The sequence below is a fragment of the Ursus americanus genome, chromosome 18 (genome assembly GCF_024610735.1).
Source record: "Ursus americanus isolate L20-20 chromosome 18, mUrsAme1.1.p, whole genome shotgun sequence".
Lineage (NCBI taxonomy): Eukaryota > Metazoa > Chordata > Mammalia > Carnivora > Ursidae > Ursus > Ursus americanus.
This window is the reverse complement of record NC_142144.1, coordinates 19,363,900-19,384,081: the sequence shown is the minus strand read 5'-3', so window position 1 is coordinate 19,384,081 and position 20,182 is coordinate 19,363,900. Positions and strand designations below refer to the sequence as shown.

The 20,182-nt window shown below is 49.6% G+C and overlaps 1 protein-coding gene across 16 annotated transcripts in view; it reads left to right on the top strand.

The window, feature by feature from the left end:
- Positions 1–19,109, top strand: part of ZNF618 (zinc finger protein 618) — a 177,740-nt gene extending 158,631 nt beyond the window's left edge. For all 16 annotated transcript variants that reach the window (XM_087869445.1, XM_087869441.1, XM_087869453.1 and 13 more), the window contains 2 exons: positions 10,866–10,967; positions 11,619–19,109. In XM_087869445.1, the coding sequence (XP_087725571.1) occupies positions 10,866–10,967; positions 11,619–13,135 (1,619 nt within the window). In that variant the 3' untranslated portion in view covers positions 13,136–19,109. The remainder of the gene's footprint in view (positions 1–10,865; positions 10,968–11,618) is intronic.
- The last annotated feature ends 1,073 nt before the right edge of the window (positions 19,110–20,182 follow it).

Here is a 20,182-nt window from a genome sequence, read left to right as displayed (position 1 = left end):
ATTGGCATCTGCGGCACGTCCTCGGCCCCGCCGTGCGTCTAGGGAGGATGTGGAGAACCACCGGTGGCGAGTTGCCGGCTGGTGGCTTGCTGTCTAGGTGACCCTTTTGTTAGCTGTTCTGCCGCCTTCCAAGCTTGTGCTATTAGCGCCCTCCTCTAAACCATCCTGCCTTCAAAGCCACGCCCCCCGTTTTTAGGGTTTTTTCACAGCACCCCACTTCTGGTCCAGTGTCTGCTTCAGTGAGGCAGATGCTATGTGCTCTAGCAGATAAACCCCAAATTCCGAGTGGCATAACATAATCACTCACTTCTGTGGTCACAGCACGGCTTAGTGCAGGTGGCCTGGCTGGCTGGCCTTGAACACGGTGACCAAAGCACCTTCCTTACCGTGGCTCCTCAGAGCCTCCCTCTCTCGGACTGGGCGGCTGGGAGAGAAACACACTTCCTCCTTGACCACTTTGGATCACCAGTGACACGTGTCCTGTGTGCCCAGATTCCAGGGGTGGGGAGCAGGCCAGCGCCACTGTCCAGGGACAGGCCAACACACTGTCAAGAGAAACGGGAACCTGGGGGGAGGCAGCTAGCCATTCTTGCCACCTCTCCCTCTGAGGCCTCTTGGGGGTGGGAGGGAAGCATTGGAAGTGGGGGGAAGCAAGTGCCTGACATGCAGGAACGGTGGTCGCTGCCGTGCCCGCGATGATGACTGTTACTGCTCGTGCCCCTCTTGACGCTGGCCTGACCCGCACAGAGTGGCACAGAACTAGACTCGTTTAGGCCAGGGACTGTTCCGTGAGTGCGACCCCTCTTCCTTCATTGCGTCCTTCTGATCCCTGCTTCGGCGTGCATTCATTGGGGGGCGCTGTCCCCTAGGCGCTCAGTCACGTGCTCTTTGGGGGGGGGCTATTATTTATTTCTAATGAATTCATTAAAATCAGAGCAGAGCCAGACTGGCAGCCAGGACGTGTGAGCTCCAAACTCTGGTGTTGCCTCCAGGCCGCGGTGGCCCCGGGCAGGAAACGTGTCCCCCCTCTCTGATCCTTCTCCATCTCAAAGACCTGTGATGTCCGGCTGCCCTCCTGCTAAAGTCTTCACGTGCCTCCCCCGTCCTGCTTGCTTTGGCCGTCAACCATCCGTCACCACGAAGGCCTTGAGTGCCCCCTGAAGGCGTTCAGACTTGGCCCTGTGAGAACCAGTGACGGGCACACCTCTTGGACCCGAGCGTCCCACACACAGTCCAGCGTCTGCTGACTCCTCCTCCTCTGAAACCCGGACCCTCCACCTGCCCCCCTGCCAGCTTCTGGAAGCTGAGGCTGATTAGGGAAGAGTCTGGGTGCTTGTGCTTCCCCATCCTCAGGCTGTTGGGTGGAGGCTATTAAAATGCAAATCCAGGCTGTGCCCCTGGTGGCCCCATGGCGCCCAGGCCTCCGACTTGTTTTCTAGGGAGAGCTTTGGGCCGCTTTGTTCTGGTCCGCTGCTGGCAGAGAATGCCTCGCTGGCAATCCGGTGCAGAGCCAGCCTGAATCCCAGCCAGGCTGAGTCGGGATTAAAGGATTGACTCCATAGAGAAAAATTAAGCGTCATGATCTGTGCAGTTCACAGTGTCGCTGATAAGGGGGATCAGCCTCAAATAACACCAATCTCATTAAGAGGCTGCTGAATGGCACAGGGTAATTCCCCCTAATAAACTTCTTTTCTGTGCTGTAGGAAAATTTGTCTTGCCCCTGGTGACAGTTCCAGAGTACGTGTTGGCAGTAGTAATACCAGAGATCGCTAACATTTAGTGAGCAATTACTACGGGTCAGACGAGGCTGTGTCATTCCATCTCCTGAACAAGCTGACATTCTCATCCCCATTATATGGATGAAGAAACTGAGGCTCACAGAACATAATCACTGGCCCAAAGTTGCAGAGCTTGTCAAAAGGATGTGACATCATTTGAGCTCTTGCAGGGCGCCAGGCCTTCCCTTGGAGCCGCCTCACCTCTCTGGGCCTCCAGCTTCTCATCTGTGAAGTGGGCCCGTCAGCGCTCTCACAGGCTGGGCGAGGGGTCCGGAGATGACGCATGTCACATATTGAGGGTCGTGGTACAGTCAGGCTCGGATACTGAACAACAACAGGTGCCGCTTTTCCCATCCTCTATCAGGAACAGCTGCTTTCTCCTTCCTGCAGTGGTCCCTCCGCACGAGGTGGCCTTGACCCCAGCTTTGCCGAGGCAACTGTGCGTGTTTGCCTGTGGTGCTGAGGGCGTAGCCACACCGAGTAAACTTTATTCTCAGCTCAAGCCATAAATCAAGCCTTTTCACGGGGCATTTACCAAGTACTTCACCCATGTCAGGAGCAGCCTCAGTGGGATACGGAGAAAAAAGTTGTCTGAGTCAACTAATAACTAGACATTGTTCGCCACTGCTAGGCCGAGTCCTCTCCATTCCAGGTCCTGCAGAAAGGGTGAGGGAATCACCCTGCAGCTTGCCCCGCCCCAGCATTTGGGCTAAGGAGGGGAACTGAGGCCCAGAAAGTTGGAGTGACTCGCTCAAGCTCACACCCCACAACCATGGCAGAGCCTTCAAACCCCTGTACGCTGGTGGAGAAAGTCAACACGAGCGGCGGCTGGTTTCCATTTTAGAACATGTGCTTCCCATTTTAAATGTGATTTCCATTCATTGAAAGAAATCGGGAACCTGCGGAGAAGTTAGGAAATGAAGTGTAAGCTGGGACCTCTGCTCCCAGCTAACCACTGTCGGTACTCTTGTCGCGGGCTTCTTTTCATTCATTTTAAAATGGGATTTATGAAGATACGATTTTACGTACGTGGAATTCACCAGTTTAAGGAGTGCAGTTCGATCATTTTGACAACTGATAGTCATCTAATCATCACAGTCAAAATGTGTACCATGACCATCCACCCCAAAAGTCCCCTTCTGCCTCTTTGTGGCCCGTCCCCTCCCCGAGCCCAGCGCTGGCAAGCCACTTTCCACTGGAATTTTACATACATGGAATTACATGGTATTAGTTTTTCGTGTCTGGCTTCTCTCAGTATACTTTCGAGATGAATCCATGTTCTGTGATACCAGTGACTCCTTTTTATTTCGGGCAGTACACCAGTGTTTGGATATGCCACAGTTTATCCTGTCACCGGTTGGGCATTTAAGTTATCTCCAGTTTGGGGCTATTACGAACACCCCTGCTGTGAACGTTCAAGTACACGTTATTGTGTGGACAGGTTTTTAACTCCATTGGGTGCACACCTGGGAGTGGAAATTCTGGGTAACACGATAACTCACATTTAATTGGGAATTGCCAGGTGTTTTCTGCAAGGGGCTTGTACCATTTTTCCGTTACCACGAACAGGGTATGAGGGGTGCGATTTCTCCCCACCTGTTCGAGATCCTTGCTGTGATTTAACTTTTTGTTAATAGCCATCCTAGTGTGTGCCAAGGGGTATTTCATTATGATTCTGATTTGCATATTCCTGATGACTAATGACATCGAACATCTTGTCTTGGGCTTATTGGCCATCTGAATACCTCCCTTGGAGAAATCTCTGTTTAGATCCTTTGCCCATTTTAAATTTTTTTTTTGTCTTTTTATTGTTGAATTATAAGTGTTCTTTGCATATTCTAGATACAAGACCTCTATAGATCTGTATTCGCAAATATTTTCTCCCATTTTGTGGATTGTCTTTTTACTTTCTAGATGCTGGCCTTTGAAAAGTGCAGAAATTTTAAATTTTGGTGAAGTCCATCTACTTTTTCTTCTTTCATGTGTGCTGTTGGTGTCTTATCGAAGAAACCAGAGTTTTAGCTTTTACATTTAGGATGCATTTTGAATTAATTTTTATATGAGGTATCAAGGGAGGGCTCCTGCTTTATTCTTTTGCTTGCAGATATCCAGTTGTCCCATCACCATGTTTTGAAAAGACTATCCTTTCACCCATTAAATTGTCCTGGCACCCTTGTCAAAAATCAATTGTCTCTAAGTGTGAGGGTTTATTTCTGAAATCTGAATTCTGTCCCATTAATCTGTATGTCCTCACGCAAGTACCGCACTGTCTTGATTGGTATGTAGCTTTGCAGTAGTTTTGAAATCAAAGTGTGAGCCCTCCAACTTTGTTCTTTTTGAAGATCGTCTTGCCTATTCTGTATCTTTTGAATTTCCACATGAATTTTAGACACGGCTTGTTAATTTCTGTTAAAAAGCCATCAAGGATTTTGATAGGGATCGTGTTGAATCTAGATTAATTTGGGGAGTATTGCTATTTTGACAAGATTAAATTCTCCAGTCTATGAACATGGAATGTCTTTCCATTTATTGAAGTCTTCTTTGAGTTGTTTCAACCATGTTTTTAGTTTTCAGTGTACAAATCTTGCACTTATTCCTAACTGTTTTATTCTTTTGGATTCTATTACAAAATGGAATTATTTTCTTAATTAAACTTTTGGGGTGTTCGTTTGCTAGTATAAAGAAATACAATTGATTTCTTTTTCATATACGTTGATCTTGTTTCCTGCAACCTTGCTCACCTTATCAGTTCTAATAGTTTTGTGTGTGTGCACATTCCATAAGATTGTTTATGTACACAACCGTGTCATCTGCAAATAGAGATCATTTTACTTTTTCCACTGCAATCTGGATGATTTTTAAAATTACTACTATTTTTTCCTCCTTGCCCTGGCTAGAATCGCTAATACACATTGAATAAAAGAGGTGAGAATGGATATTCTTGTCTCGTTCCTGATCTTAGGGGGAAAGCTTTCAGTGTTTAACCATTAAGTGTGATGTAGTCCTAAGAGATGGTGGCCTGCGGCTTCTCTTCTTGTAATTTCTTTGTCTGATTTGGGTATCAGAGTAATGTTCGCCTCATGAAATAAATTGTGGAACGTTCCCTCCTCTTCTCTTTTTGGGAAGACTTTGCGAAGAGTTCCTTTAACATATGAGTAGAATTCACTAATGAAGCCATCAGAATCTGGACTTTGCTTTTCTGCCTTTTTGTGCGAAGTGTTTTGAATACTAACTCAGTCTTCTATAGGTCTGTTCAGATGTTCCGTTTCTCAGATTGGTTTTGGTAGTTCGTGTTTTTCTAAGGATTTGTTTCCTTCATCCGGGTTATGTGATTTGTTGGAATATTGTTGTTCACAGTGTTTCCTTAAAGGCTTTTTTGTTTCTGTCAAGTCGGCAGACTCAAGTTTTTTTTCGATTTCCTTTATCAGATCCAGGAAATTTCCTTCTCTTCCTAGTTGGCTAAGAGTTTGTGACTATTGAATTTTGTCACATTAAAAAAAAAAGCTTTATTTATTTCAGAGAGAAAGCACTCATGGGGTGGGGGAGAGAATCTCAAGCAGACACCCCTGCTGAGCACAGAGTCGATCCCACAACCCTGAGATCATGACCTGAGCCAAAATCGAGTCGGACACCTAACCGACTGAGCCACCCGGGCGCCGCTGAATTTTGTCACATTTCAATGTGTACTTACATCCATGGAGATCATTTTCTTCTTCTTTTCTCTTGTAGGAAATTGCACTGATTGGATTTCTTTTTTTAACCTCAACTTACATTTCTGGGGTAAATTCCACCTAGTGACCATGTGTTATTTTTTAATATATTACAGTGTTGAGCTTGCTAATATTTGGTTAGGCTGTTCATGTGTGTGTTTATGAGGGGTGTTGGTTTGTAGTTTCTTCTCCTGCAGTGTTTTTCTCTGGTTTTGGATCAGAGTAATGCCAGCCTCATAAAATGAGAGATGTTCTTCCCTCATCTATTTTCTGGAATAATTTGTTGTAGAATTTGTATTAGTTCTTCCTCAAATATTTGGTCAGATTCTCCAGTGAACCCATATGGGATTTTTCTTTGTGACTGGTTATTTAACTATGAACTCAATTTTTGTAACAGATACGGGACTATTTCAGGTTCTCTCTTTCTTCTGGAGTGGACTTTCCTTTGCCTCTTTTAGGGTATTTGCCTCATTTAAGGGGTCGAATCATTTTTAACCCCTCTAATAACTGTAGCGTGTAGTGATGTTCCCTTCTGTCATTCTTGATACTGATAGTTTGTGTCCTTTTTCTTTTTTTAATCTTTTTGGCTAGAGGTTTATCATTTTTCTTCATCTCTACAAAGAATCAGCTTTTAGTTTCATTATTTTCTCTATTGTGTTTATTTTCTGTTTTATTCATTTCTGCTTTTAGCTGTATGATTTCCTTTCTTCTGCTTACTTTAGACTCAATTTACTCTTCCTCTTTAGATCTCTCTTATGGTGGAAGCTTATACTACTGATTTTAAACCTGTATTCTTTTCTAATGTAGTTATTTAATGCTATAAATATGCCCTGTTTTAGATGGATCCCACAGATTCTGGAAGGTTATGTTTTAATGTTAAGTTCAAACCATTTTCTAATTTCCCTGATATTTTTTGATCCGTGTGATTTTAGAAGCGTGATATTTATTATTCAAAGAGTTGCAGGTTTTTTTTTTCCTATTTGTTACTGATTTCTAATTTTTAATTCAGTTATGGTCAGAGACCATTTATGTGATTTCACTGTATTTCTGCCTACCTCCTTTTTCTGGAAACCCAGTCATATGTGTATTAGGCTGCTTGATCTTGTCCACTCTGTTCATTTATGTTCAGTCCTTTCCCTTCATTTCTAACTAACAATTACTCAGAGAAGAGAGTTGAAATCCCCAGTTATAGTTGTAGATTTGTCTACTTCTTGTTTCAGCTTTTGCTTCATGTGTTTGGATATGTACAGGTTTAGGATTATTATGTCATTCTTGGTATTTTGACCCTGGTGTCATGGTATAGGGTCTCTTGTTACCCCTGATAATATTTCTTGTCCTGAGGTCAATTTTTCTGTAATACTCTTGCAAACATCACTAGCTTTCTTCTCTACCATTTGTAGGATATATCTTTATTTAGCCTTTTACCCTGTCTTCGTATTTAAATAGGTTCCTTACAGATAACATATGGTAGAGTCTTTCCTTTTTACTAAGTATGACAATCTCTAACTTTTATTTGGAATGTGGAGACCATTTATATTTAATGTAATTTTAATATTATTGTGTTTAAACCTACCATCTTGCTGTTTGTTCCTAATCATCTCATTTCTTCTTTGTTCCTCTTTCTCTCATTTTTCTGCCTCATTTTGGATTGAGAATTTATGATTGCATTTTTATCTCCATTCATCAAGCCAACTCTTTGTTTTCTTTTTTGTGGTTTATTTGGGTTTTGAACTATATATTTCTTGTCAGTTCTGCCTTCAGATGGTATTAGCCCACCTTCCATACTGTGTGAGAAACTTTCAGCAGCATCTGCTCTTTCCCCACCTGGTTTCTATGATACTCTTGTCCTACAGTTTACCATACATATTATTACTGCAGTTCGTTGTTACTATTTTCCAATGAGAAGTCATTTATCTTTTAAAGAGTTTAAAAGTGAGGGAACGTTTACCCACATGTGTAGTTTCCAGCATTCTTCTTTTTGTAGATTTAGATTCTTACTTGCCGTCACTTTGCTAAGACCTGACGAAATTCCTTTTATATTTCCTAGAGCGCAGGTCTGATTTTTTGAATTTTTTTTATCTCAGAAATCGTGATTTCATCTTCATTGTGAAGGATATTATCCTTGGATTTAGAATTTGGGGTTGATCCTTTCGGTTGACACTTTGTTCTGTTGCCTCCAGGCCTGTCGTCGTTTTTACTGTTGTGCATTTGTGCATAATTTCTCCCCCTCTCTGGCTCCTCTTACGAGTTTCTCTTTTCAGTGGTTTTCAACAGTTTTGTCATGATGCTGTGCCTCGATGGTATTTTCTTTATGTTTATTCTGCTTGGAGTCAGTTGAGCTTTTTGAATCTGGCTTTGAACTTTTAATCCAGTTTGGAAAAATTCTGGCCATTTTTTCGGACATCTTTTGCTGCCTTACCTCCTTTTCCTGGGACTCCAGTTATGTGAATATGAAACGGTCTGATAGTGTCCATGCGCTGTTCATTATCTTCTGCCTTTTACCCTTTTTTGTTTTTCATGTTGGGTGTAGGTAGTTTTCTTGCTCTTTCTCCACTGATTTTTTTCTTCTGTGTCATCCGATCTTTTATCCCATACAGTGTGTTGTTTCCCTAGACAATTCATTTTTATAGCTACAAGTTCCACCTGAGATTGGTTAGTTTTGGGTTTTTCACATCTTCTGTTTCTCTCCTGATGGTATTCGTGTTTCCCTTCATGTCTTGGAGCATATTTCTGGTATTCGTAACCGCTGCTGTAAGCACCTTACTGGATAGTTCCGTCGTGTCTGGCCTTTGTGGCTCTGTTTCTATTGATTGGTTTTTCTCTTGGTTGATAGGTCATATTTTCCTACTATTTTGAATGCCTGATCACTTTTTTATCGCATAATTAACATTGTGAATTTTTGTATTGTTAGGTGCTAGGTTCTGTAAAAGCATTGAACTTTGTTCTGGGTTACCGTTTAGGTACAGAGGACCACCTCGATACTTTGGAGGCTTACTCTTAAGTTGCATTGTGGCGAGTGGCGCCTGGGGGGCTCAGTCGGTTAAGCGTCTGCCTTCGGCTCAGGTCATGATCCCAGGGTCCTGAGAATTGCTCCTCCTTGCTCCCTGCTCAGCAGGGAGTCTGCTTCTCCCTCTCCCTCTGCCCCTTCCTGCTCGTTTTCTCTCTCTCTCTCTCTCACGTAAATAAATAAAATCTTAAAAAAGAAAAATGTATTGGGGCAGGTCTAGTGCAGCCCTTAATCTGTTGTTAATTTTGCCCCAAAGTGAGGGAACCCTACCCAATTCCTTATGCGTTGTGGTCTCTCCTTTCTGGTTGAGGGAGTACAAATTTATTTCCTCCCCTCCCCCACTTCCTGCTTTCTCGTGATTCCTTACCCAGTCTTGTGGCATTTAACCCCGTGCTTGGGTAGGCAAGTATTCAGCAGACTTCTGGAAACCCTACTGAAGGTCTCCAGAGCCCTTTCTTTATGTAACTCCCTTCTCTCTGGTACTTTCCCTATACATTTTAGCTCCCTTCCGCTTCCCTAAACATTGGCTTCTGCCTCTTCAAAAATCAGCAAAACCACTGGGCTCTGTTCCCTATCCCTGGGCTGCAGGCTGCAAACTGCTTTCAGGCCAGCTGGGCCAATCGTATTACTTAAACCGCATTCGTTCTCCTTTTTCTGGGATCAGACCTGGGACCTGGGATTACCTGTCCGAAAACAGTGGTATCATGATAGGCAATTGGTGGAAGTGAAAGTCCGTCTCTCCGCCCCCAATCTATTTTTGTTGCATAGATTCGTTTGTTATTTGACTTGCAAGTCTAAAATACAAATAAGAAATCCGTATAAAATTGTGATGAGATCTTACTTTGCATAATGCATCTTCCCGTGTTATTACGGTCTGTGCAACCGCCTTTCCTAGTGATTGTAATGTGTTCCTTTGAGTGGATGTCCTAGAGTTTCTTTTGTGTTGTTTTTGTTGCTTTGTTTTTGGGAGTGGGTGTTTTGTTTTCATTTTTTCCTGGAGTTTCTAAATTAGCCTTGCAGGGCTGAACATGTAGATACTGGGGAAGCCTCTTCTCTTGGTATGATAACTGTGGCCTGGGCCTCCAAGGCCTGATGCCTTGAACTGAGAAGAATGGAAAATGCTGGCAACCCTGTGCAAGTGTCACTGGCCCGTCCATCTCCTTGCATTTGTGATTCTACCTGTAAGATGACGTCTCAGGGAAATAAACCCACAACAAGAACAAAAGCACAGAGAAATGATAGTAGAATATTAGGCAGGTAGGTTCATAGCAGAACAGTAATACTGGAAACAGCCCGGAAACTCTGCACTCAGTGTGTGGTTCAGCAGCCCCATGGCGTATCATCCGACGGAAGACTGTGTGGTCATTGGTCACGACAAGCACGTTACTCAGACCGTTTCTACTCCAAAATGATTCTGTAAAAATGGCAAGGAGTAGTGGTGAAGGAAGGAGAAGAAGCATGTGCTATTTTATCTGTCTGTCTATTTGAGAGAGAGCAATAGAGAGATAGTGCGGGCTGGGGGCAGGGAGGGGCAGAGAGAGAGGGAGAAAGAATCTTAAGCGGGATCCACGCTCCCGACACAGGGCTCAATCCCATGACCCTGAGATCACGACCTGAGCTGAAATCAAGAGTCAGGTGTTCGGTTGAGCCACAGAGAGCCTGGACTGGGCCACCCGTGTGCCAGGCATGTACCATTTTGATATAGTTGCATATGCATAAACAGAAGTGAGGGAAATGCATGGAGGAAGCATTAGGAATCAGGGGACCTGGGTTGTCTGTCCCAGCCCTGCCTTTGGTTCTTTTGTGTGATCCAGGGCAATCCTTTTCTACATCTGGGCTTCAGTTTCCATATCTGACAGGGAGAGGGGCTGAGAACTTAGTATCACATAGGGCTTTGGTTTGGTTTTGTTCCTTTAATTAAATTTTTAGTATAAACTGAAAAGAAAAAGCACACTTGAGAAAAGTGAGAAGATGAGGTCTCTTAGGCCACCAGCTGTAACTGGCACCCCTCGCCCATTTCGGAGCTAGAACATGGGGTTGTGTGTGGGTGTGGGGCCTCCCAGATCGACTCGGGGACAGCGGTTCCCACCCACTGCGCGCTTCCTGTGCTCTGGGCTTTCCCTGCATTTTCTCTTGTTGATCCTTCCGGCACGTGTGTCCCATCCATGTGCTCATCTTCATTTTTTCAAGTGACATAATTGAGGCTTTGCAAGCATAGGATGATCGTCTGAGCAGAAGCCGGGGTCTAGACCCAGGCCCAAGTCCTAGGAGCCTTGTTCGGGCTTCACCCGCCATGCTGTCGTTCTCGTCTTGTGAGTTGGCAGGCCTCTTGCACCTCAGGGTCACACGCTGTCCCCTTTGTGCCTGCAGCGGACAACGAGAACAACATCGCCTCCAACCAGTCCCGATCGCCCTCTGCTGTTGTAGAAGAGAAGTGGAAACCCCAGGCCCAGAGGAACAGCGCCAACAACAGTAGGTCTCTCCCAGCCCAGAGCCTGGGGGCCTGCAGAGGTCCGCCCCGTGCACCTCTAGCCCCAGCTCCACGCCCCCGCCTCCCATCCCACCCCCTGTGCCTCTCTTAATGATGCGAGACCATGTTCGAAGCTCTTATACACCTAAGACTTCATCTGTGGGAATTGTGACCTCAGTGGACGGGTAGAAGGCAGCCCGGGGAGAGGAGCTGACCTTTCCGTGGTCAGAGCATACATACTTAGTGAGAGTCAGAACTGGAATCCACTCGTCAGTTTCTGTTGGCTTCTCTTTCCTGTTGCTGTGGCCTCATGTATTTTATTCACTAGCGATTCCTTTCTTAGAGGCAGTTCCTATATCGAGGACGAAGTTAGACTAGTTGGCTTCAGAAGTCTAGGTGAATGACACGTGCAGCAAGTGTGTTGCATACGTCCCACTGTAGTCTAGTCCCGTGCTCGTGGCAGGCATTACTAATCAATCCTAGAATGTTATTTCTGTGCGACTCACATGTTAAATACCAGAAGCACCACCAGTTTGTGTGCAAGATGAAGCCTCCTAGTTTCTAATACCACTGCTTAGCATAGTAGGCTGCGGCCCGATGAAGGCCCCTCACCTGCCAGGTGTAATTACATCTCTCTTTGTGTCCTCTGCCAGCCATGACCAGTGGTTTAACACCCAACAGCATGATCCCCGAGAAGGAGCGGCAGAATATCGCAGAGCGGCTGCTGCGGGTCATGTGCGCCGACCTGGGCGCACTGAGTGTGGTGAGCGGGAAGGAGTTCCTGAAGCTGGCCCAGACGCTGGTGGACAGCGGCGCCCGCTACGGGGCCTTCTCCGTCACGGAGATCCTGGGCAACTTCAACACGCTGGCGCTGAAGCACCTGCCGCGTATGTACAACCAGGTGAAGGTGAAGGTGACGTGCGCCTTGGGCAGCAACGCCTGTCTGGGCATCGGGGTCACCTGCCACTCGCAGAGCGTCGGCCCCGACTCGTGCTACATCCTCACGGCCTACCAGGCCGAGGGCAACCACATCAAGAGCTACGTGCTGGGCGTGAAGGGTGCGGACATTCGCGACAGCGGCGACCTGGTGCATCACTGGGTGCAGAACGTGCTGTCGGAGTTCGTGATGTCGGAGATCAGGACAGTGTACGTGACCGACTGCCGGGTGAGCGCGTCCGCCTTCTCCAAGGCCGGCATGTGCCTTCGCTGCTCAGCCTGTGCCTTGAACTCGGTGGTGCAGAGCGTGCTGAGCAAGCGGACGCTGCAGGCCCGCAGCATGCACGAGGTCATCGAGCTGCTCAACGTGTGCGAGGACCTGGCAGGCTCCACGGGCCTGGCCAAGGAGACCTTCGGCTCGCTGGAGGAGACCTCGCCGCCGCCCTGCTGGAACTCGGTCACGGACTCGCTGCTGCTGGTGCACGAGCGCTACGAGCAGATCTGCGAGTTCTACAGCCGCGCCAAGAAGCTGAATCTCATCCAAAGCCTCAATAAGCACCTGCTCAGCAACCTGGCGGCCATCCTGACGCCCGTCAAGCAGGCGGTCATCGAGCTGAGCCATGAGAGCCAGCCCACCCTGCAGCTCGTGCTGCCCACCTACGTCAGGCTGGAGAAGCTGTTCACGGCCAAGGCCAACGACGCGGGCACCGTCAGCAAGCTGTGCCACCTCTTCCTCGAGGCGCTCAAGGAGAACTTCAAGGTGCACCCGGCGCATAAGGTGGCCATGATCCTGGACCCGCAGCAGAAGCTGCGGCCCGTGCCGCCCTACCAGCACGAGGAGATCATCGGCAAGGTGTGCGAGCTCATCAACGAGGTCAAGGAGTCCTGGACCGAGGAGGCCGACTTCGAGCCCACCGCCAAGAAGCCCCGCTCTGCCGCGGGCGAGCACCCCGCAGCTCAGGAAGATGATCGGCTCGGGAAGAACGAAGTGTACGATTACCTGCAGGAGCCCCTCTTCCAGGCCACCCCCGATCTCTTCCAGTACTGGTCGTGCGTTACCCAGAAGCACACGAAACTCGCCAAGCTGGCCTTCTGGCTGCTCGCGGTTCCGGCCGTGGGGGCCAGGAGCGGGTGTGTAAATATGTGTGAGCAAGCACTTCTGATCAAAAGGAGGCGACTGCTGAGTCCGGAAGATATGAACAAACTCATGTTTCTGAAATCCAACATGCTTTAAGACTTGGGGACGGTAGGAAGGAAGAAAAGAGAAAAAGAGAAGAGAAACATTGGGAAAAAAAAAATACACACACACACAACACTGTCGCAAACAAAGAAAAAGGAATTTAAGTTCTAAACACTGTGGACCTCATTATAAATGCCCCCCTGGAAACTTAAGTGCTTTTTCAGCGTGTGTGTGTGTGCGTGTGTGCATGCGAGGTGCGGACGTGGCCGAGTGCGCGGGCCGTGCGTGTGTGGCACGGGGGGCCCAGGGCTCGCCCGCGTGGCCCCCGCAGCCTCGCGCACGCATGCGCACACACACACAGCCCTGGTGCGTGCACACGCCTGCTCGTGGCGCCTGTGCATTACTGGGTGTGTCAGGAAAGCTGAGTGGGAAAGAGGGAAGACACTTCACCTCCTTTTCTCAGTGAGGGGGCTTAAAAGACTCCGTTTTCAGGTGTGCAGATCGGTAGAAAGCTGATGTGGTAAAATGTTCAGGCAGCTGAGATCTGAAGTGACTTGACGCTCTCTGTCCTCGACCCCCTGGCCCTTCCCTCTTCTCCCCCCCCCCCCCGCCCCACCCCACCCCCCTGCCCCGAGCCCTCCTGACCCTCGTGCACTCACCCCTCCCCGGCTGCTCTGCCATGGATTCTCCAGACTGCATCAGATGGACAGTGTCTGCACTGGACTTTGTTCTCGTTCACCTTCAGGGCATTGCGCTGTTGCTGCCGAGATACCCTTGGGGCTCCCGGGGCAGCCGCCTTAGAAACACACCTATCTATCTCCCCAAATCAGGAAAGGAGACTTTAAGAATATAAAGCTGACCTTTTGCTTTTTAATATAAGATAGAAAAAAAAAGACATTTTTTAAAGAAGTATAGATGCTGTCTCCACTCCTTAATAATTGTTTTCCTAATATTTTAGCAGTTTTTACTTTTTTTTTTTTTCTTCCCCAAATCTGATTTTAGACTCTGCTAGGAGGCACTGAATGTCTATAACTTATGTTTTGGAGGTTTTGTTTTTTTGTTCTTTGGTTTTTTGTTTTTGTTTTTGTTTTTGTTTTTCTTTCAGTTGCCCTTTTTGTTCCTCAAATCACACTGTAAACTAGCTCATCTCAGTGGGATCTTCAGCATCCTAAGGTTTTTATTAGCCCTCCCTGTACAGTCCCATGTTCATGTATTCGAACAGCCAAGACCACGAACTTGGCGTTGCTGTTTGGAAACCAGGAGTGGGGCTGGAGTCGCAGGTTTCACAGATGTGGGGTTCGGTGGAAGCCATAGGGAAGCATGTGGCTTAGGAGTTCTCCTGAATGTACGCGGAAGCCCCGCCCTCCTGGTTCGCTGTGTCTGGTACCGCGAATGTCTGACTTCTATACCCAGAGTGCATTACACTACTCGCCACGTCACTGACACTTCCAGCCCAGCAGGGACTCCCGAGTCCATCCGTGTTCACGTCCGTCGCACCTCAGACCCACGGCCGTGGGGGTCCCGGACCACGTGAGCCTCGGCCCTCCTTCCAGGACAGTAGTTGAGCATGGTGCCTTGGGGGCCAAACGGTTGATGTCTTGAGGGTGGAGTGGCATCAGGCCACATGTAATTTGAGGCTGTGAAAGATGGCTTTTCTCTCCGTGAGCAATTTAGGGTCTGCACACTCGGTCCAGATGCCAAGAGGGTGGCCCCTTTGCCCTCCCAAGAGGTTCTGTCAGGGTCAGCACTCCACCCCCACCCCCATGAGGAATGTCCTGGCGGTCTCATGTCCCGCCGGTGGCCATGGCTGTGGGATAGATGGTTGCACCCAGGGCTTCAGGCTAAGAATGGCCGCCATCATGGAGGGCTCTTTGCCAAGGCACGTTTCACCATCATGAGGGTTGACGAAGTCCACTCCATCCCTTCCTGGTAATAAAGCATTACTTAGCAGTGAGATACCTCGACTCCAAAAAGCACTGTACAGCAGCCCCCCTCCCCGGGTCCGTAGCAGATCGGGAAGTCAGGTTGGTTCAAAAACTCGAGAAGGCTTAGGATCATAGACCCAACGGTGTCCCTGGGGGCCAAGCCTGCTCGCGTCGCCTCGTGAGAACTAACCCAGCTTTTCCCTCCGAGTCCTGGACGTACTGAAACGCATCCACATGGGCCGTTCGCACCTTCGCTCCAGCACGCCGTGGTCTCAGGAACCAGTGTGCCGTCACCTCTCCTGGAGAAGTTCTAGGTATTTCCCCCACGTTTCCAGCCGGGGTCACACCACCAGGAGAGCCTCCATCTGCACTGGACGGTCACCTCATGTCACTTTCTAGAGAGCGTGGGAGCATCCACGAACTTTCTGATCCGATCTTTGTGGACATTCCAGAAGGTGGCTGCAGGGCAGCTAAGTGACATGCCCGCGGCCAAAGGCCACCAGCTGTCCTTTGCTGCTGGGGAAGGGCCCGCGACTCGGCACTTTCCGCCACACGGGGAGGACCAGAGCCGCCCACTGTGTGTGGTTGGTGGGAACAGCGCCTCGGAGCCCGTCGTCCCTCTGCTGAGAGCAGAGCTGTTCTGGCGTTGCCCCAGTAGTGGGCCAGACATTTCACTTTCTTGCAAAGCCATCAGAGACCGAGCCCGGATACGCGTTCAGAGCGCTCCGCATCCTCTTCGGAACGCAGGGCTGGCTGCCCTCCAGAACGAAAGTCCGCGTAAGTCTAGTTAATTGCACTCGAGGTGTCGAGTCGTATGTGTCACCCCCGTTCTGTTCTTCCTTCCCGCCTCCATTCGACCCCTCGGGCTCAGCTCACCCTGCAGGTGTAAGGTTGCTGCCGCCAGGCGCTCTGAAAGCTTTCTCCGGGGGCTGCCTCATCCAGATACGGCACCAAGGCGGCAGGTAGTCACTTTGTCTCTTGCAGCCACTGGTTCCTCCTGAAACTGGGGTCACCAACAGGAAAGGCTGTATCAAGGTGCCCTTTCAGTCCACTTCCTTGCGCAGGCGGTTCCTGTAGTGCAAATCCGGCTGCAGTGACCAGCGTAGGAAAACCCAAAGATCCCACAGGTCCAGCCACTGGCCCCTCATTTCCAGCAATATCCACCTTATCCAAATTCTAGTTTAGCCAAAGGATTGAGGTAGACTCTCCCAGTTCATCTGACACCTCCCCTGGCACTGACCTTGAGAAGGATTTTGTCTTCTGCTCCCCTGTTCTGTGACCGTGATGGGACTTTCCACCACAGGCCCTTGGTTGCCGGCAGGCCGGGAAATAGGGCCATTTCTGTCCTGTTCTCGGCAGCTCAGTGTGGTCTTCTGCTGACTTGGACATAACCTGCCTCAAGCCATGTGATTCCCAGGACAGAAGTGGTCTTGTTTGGACGTAACGTGAACCCCAGAGGGGAGATGGAGAGAGCCCACCTCCATCCTGCGGGGTATTCTCCCCTCATCTGACGTCCGTTGGCTTCCCCACCAAAGCTCGGGCCAAGGACTGCAGCCTCATGGGTGCTCGATCTGAGTAACCTGGGCATGGATGTGCTTGTCCCAACACCGGTCTCCCTGTTTGGGCCTGGGCCCACCAGCCAGCCTCAGAGAGTGATTAGAAACCAGGAAACGAAACGGAAGGGCCACCTGAGCAAAGCTGCTGCTGGGTCCCGGAGTGGGGGCCTTTGCCACTATCCCACCTGACAGCCTCGGGCTTGGCGTCTTGGGAAAAGGGTACAAAGGTTTCCTGGTGAGGAGAGAACAGTCCGAGCAAGGACTTTTTTTTTTTACACCTGGTCTGTAAGCTGGCAAGTGTTCTCCCCTTGAGTTTCCTCCTTTATCTCCTGCACTTTGAAGAAACACCAGGGAAAAACTCTGCAAGGTGTGTTTTCCACTGTGAAGCCGAACCTCTGCCTCCGGGAGTCCCCGGTGCTTGCCCGAGGCCACCTGCTCCTGCCCGGACTCGAACTAGACTCCTCGGCAGGGGGCACCTGGAGAGACGTCAGGGACACAGCACGCACTCTCGCGGGCCACATGTTCCCGAGAAAGGTTTGAAGTGAAGCTAGGCTGCGGATGGAGGAGGAAGGGCCTGTGAGCAACGCCCGGAAGGGGACGGTACCTGGATGTTGTCATCATGATACATGCGCTTGCAGAGACGGGAAGAGGAGGCGCCCAGGGCATGGCGGGCGGCTGCCCCCTGCCCCGTTGAGCTGGGGTGAGTTCACAGCTTTGCCCTTGGCCTTGAGAACGGTGGCAGCACCGGTTTCCCTGGGGTGTACCCGACGGGGAGCACCTAGAAAGGCTGCTGGTTTGGATGGAACAGTGAGGCTGAGTGCGGCTCGGCCGGTTCCCCGGAGACGGTAGGCGGGGGCCCCTGTCTCAGCCCCGCCGGCGCCACCCCAGCGCCCGCATCCAGCCGGGCCCGCCCCTCTCTTCACTGTGGCTAATGTTTGCTAGGCCAGTTATGGTGAACCAATGATACGGTGTTGTTTTCCTCTTAGTTTCCCTCCCGGGTTCCCCTCTTCAGGGTTTTCTGGAGGCTTCTGTCGTCGTCGTCCTGTTTGTCTTCCTCTCTCGTTTGGGTTTGGGGATCGTGGTCAGTAGAGGCCCGTCTGTCGCTGGGGGGCCCCGTGGTTTCTGTGTGAGGAGGCACCTGCTGCCGCTTTGATGAGGGCGAAGACCCTCACTGAGGTCACTGTTGGCTCTATTCATGTCCCCGCCGCCGCCACGCGGGTCGCTTTCAAGATCCAGCTCCTGTACAGAGAAGGATTTGCTAGGTCTGCAGCTGGGCGTCAGCATCGGGACCCTCGAGGGTCCTACCCCCCCGCGCGTCCCCACTGGGCACCTTGACTCTTCGAACCAAAGTTCCTTAAGGGGCACAGCCCAGCCTTGTCCGCAACCTCAGGGGCCTGGGATCCCTGTGGCGCTTCCTGCAGTCCGGGTTGGCCGAGACCGTGGGCTCTGAGACCAGCCGGACGGAAGCCTCCTCCCACAACCCAGGTGCCAGCCGGTCCCCGCCTGGGGCCCTGCCTCCCGCCCGGCCAGGGCGGCCGGGCTCCCGGGCGGCGCGCCAGCTCGTGGACTGGCGTGGGGCTGGGACTCGCCAGCCAGGAGAGAGAGGACCCGCCGGGCGGCGCGGCCGGGGCCGTTCAGACCCCAAGCATCAGGAAATCATTTTGTACGACCACCCCGAAGCAGAGATATTTTTTAAAAAGCGTAAATTATTTTCAGTTGTTTCCTGATCCTGCCTTTTTCTTTTCCCCGCAAACTTCACATCCGTGATTCTTTCACATCAGGTAAATCTTGAGAAAGCCTTGGTGCCCCCGTCCCCCGCGCCCCCGCTCAGTAACCACGTGCGTGCACCCCCCCACCCCCGTCCTTTCTCAGTAGTTAACGACATTCTAGGCAATACCATAGGCACATCTGACTGTGTCTCTCTCTCCGAGTGCAAGAAACTCAAGTCATCTTAAAAAAAAAATACAAAAAAAAAAATTTACAAAAAAACAAACACAAAAAAAATATCTTTTTTAGGCCAGAGTTTTCTACAGGTATTAATGAATATTTTTCTTAATCCTTATAAGTTTTATGTGTTTAATATTTCTTAATACCGGTAGCATTAATTTATACTTTTGTAGCAACACAATATTTTTATAAACAGCCAGTGCTTGGCTCCAGTCTCCACGAGGGGTTTATCCAGGGGCCATCTTGGGGCCCTGTGTACCATGTACTGTATTTAAAAAAAAGTTACCTAGTGTCACCCTTGCTGTGTTAATTAACAAAAGACGTTGCTTGCGGTCTCCTGTGTCGTTGGTATGGATCCAACAGCCCTGCGGGGGGTCGCGCTGCGTGGGGGTTGGGTTGACGGTTCTTGTGATCTGTAACCCCCGAGACCACACTTGAGGGTTTATTTAGGGTTTTCTGTTTGTCCTTTGGGTTTTTCGTTTCACTTTGTTTTGGTTCCGTATCTCCATTTACAGCCAAATCAGTTTCGTGATGTTTAAAAACTTTTTCTGATGTCAAATGGAGGAAAGGAACAGGAAAAAAAAAAAAAAAAGATTTTTACAGAGTAATAAAATTTAAAACTGAGCTGTTTAAATGTTGCTGTTTTTACCTGTCTGTTCTTGTCCCAAAGTGGGCCATTCCCAGGAAGAAGAGGAAGGTTCCACTTGGTTCCTTAAATCACCAAAAGCCCTAGCCCAGAGTCCACCCCCACCCCCCGAATTCTTGCAACATTATTTCCCAGTTGGTTGATGCCACGGCAAAAAGACATCCTTTTAATGGTTAGAGAGAGTCAGTTACTTAAATGATTTCATGTCAGTGTTGTATTTATGGTTTTACAATAAAACAACGTTTAGGAAGATGGCGGTGTATGGTGTTGTTTCTTGGGTTTGGCGTTGGGCCATGTCATCCGGTGAGGAGCGGGGGCACTGGCGAGTAGAGATGGACGGGAGGCAGGACCCCCAGGCGCGACAGAGCCGGAGTCTGTGCCGAGGGGACACACCAAGGTCCGGGACGTCAACGCCTCGGTTGAGTTGACACGTCCGGCACCAGCCAGAGCCAGCTCGGCCCACGTATGATCAGTGATACGGCCCCTGTGGGCCTTGCTTATGGACCATCGTCCCATGGAAGGAGGAGGAGCGAAATCTGAGTCCTACATGTCCAGGGTCGCAGGGACACATCCTAGTTTGCCTTGTCCATGGTTGCTGGTGTGCCTCTCGCCCCTGGTGACCCTGTACCCAGCAGCCTTGGGTGACACGTGTGACTGTGTTGTGTCACCCTCCATCTGGGGAAGACTGTCTGCGGCTTTGCCAGATTCCCGATGGCATCTGTGGCTCCAAACACGTACCAGCCTGGGTGGACTTCGGCAGGTCTCACCCGGAGCCTCACACCCCCGACACACGCACATCAGTGCTTCGAGTCAAGCTGAGGACAAGTCGAAGGAGAGGTGAGGCCCCCAGAAGGCGAGCAGTGGCCTGAGTGGGCCAGAAGCGTGCGAGCGTGCTGCTGTCAGTGTGTTCAAGGGCAGACGCTGTCGTGCTTTCTCCTGGCCTCAACCAGGTGACGGGGCGCTGTCCCCGAAGAGGACGTGTTACGTGGATTGGCCGAACAAGTCCCACCAAACTGCATGGGGAGCA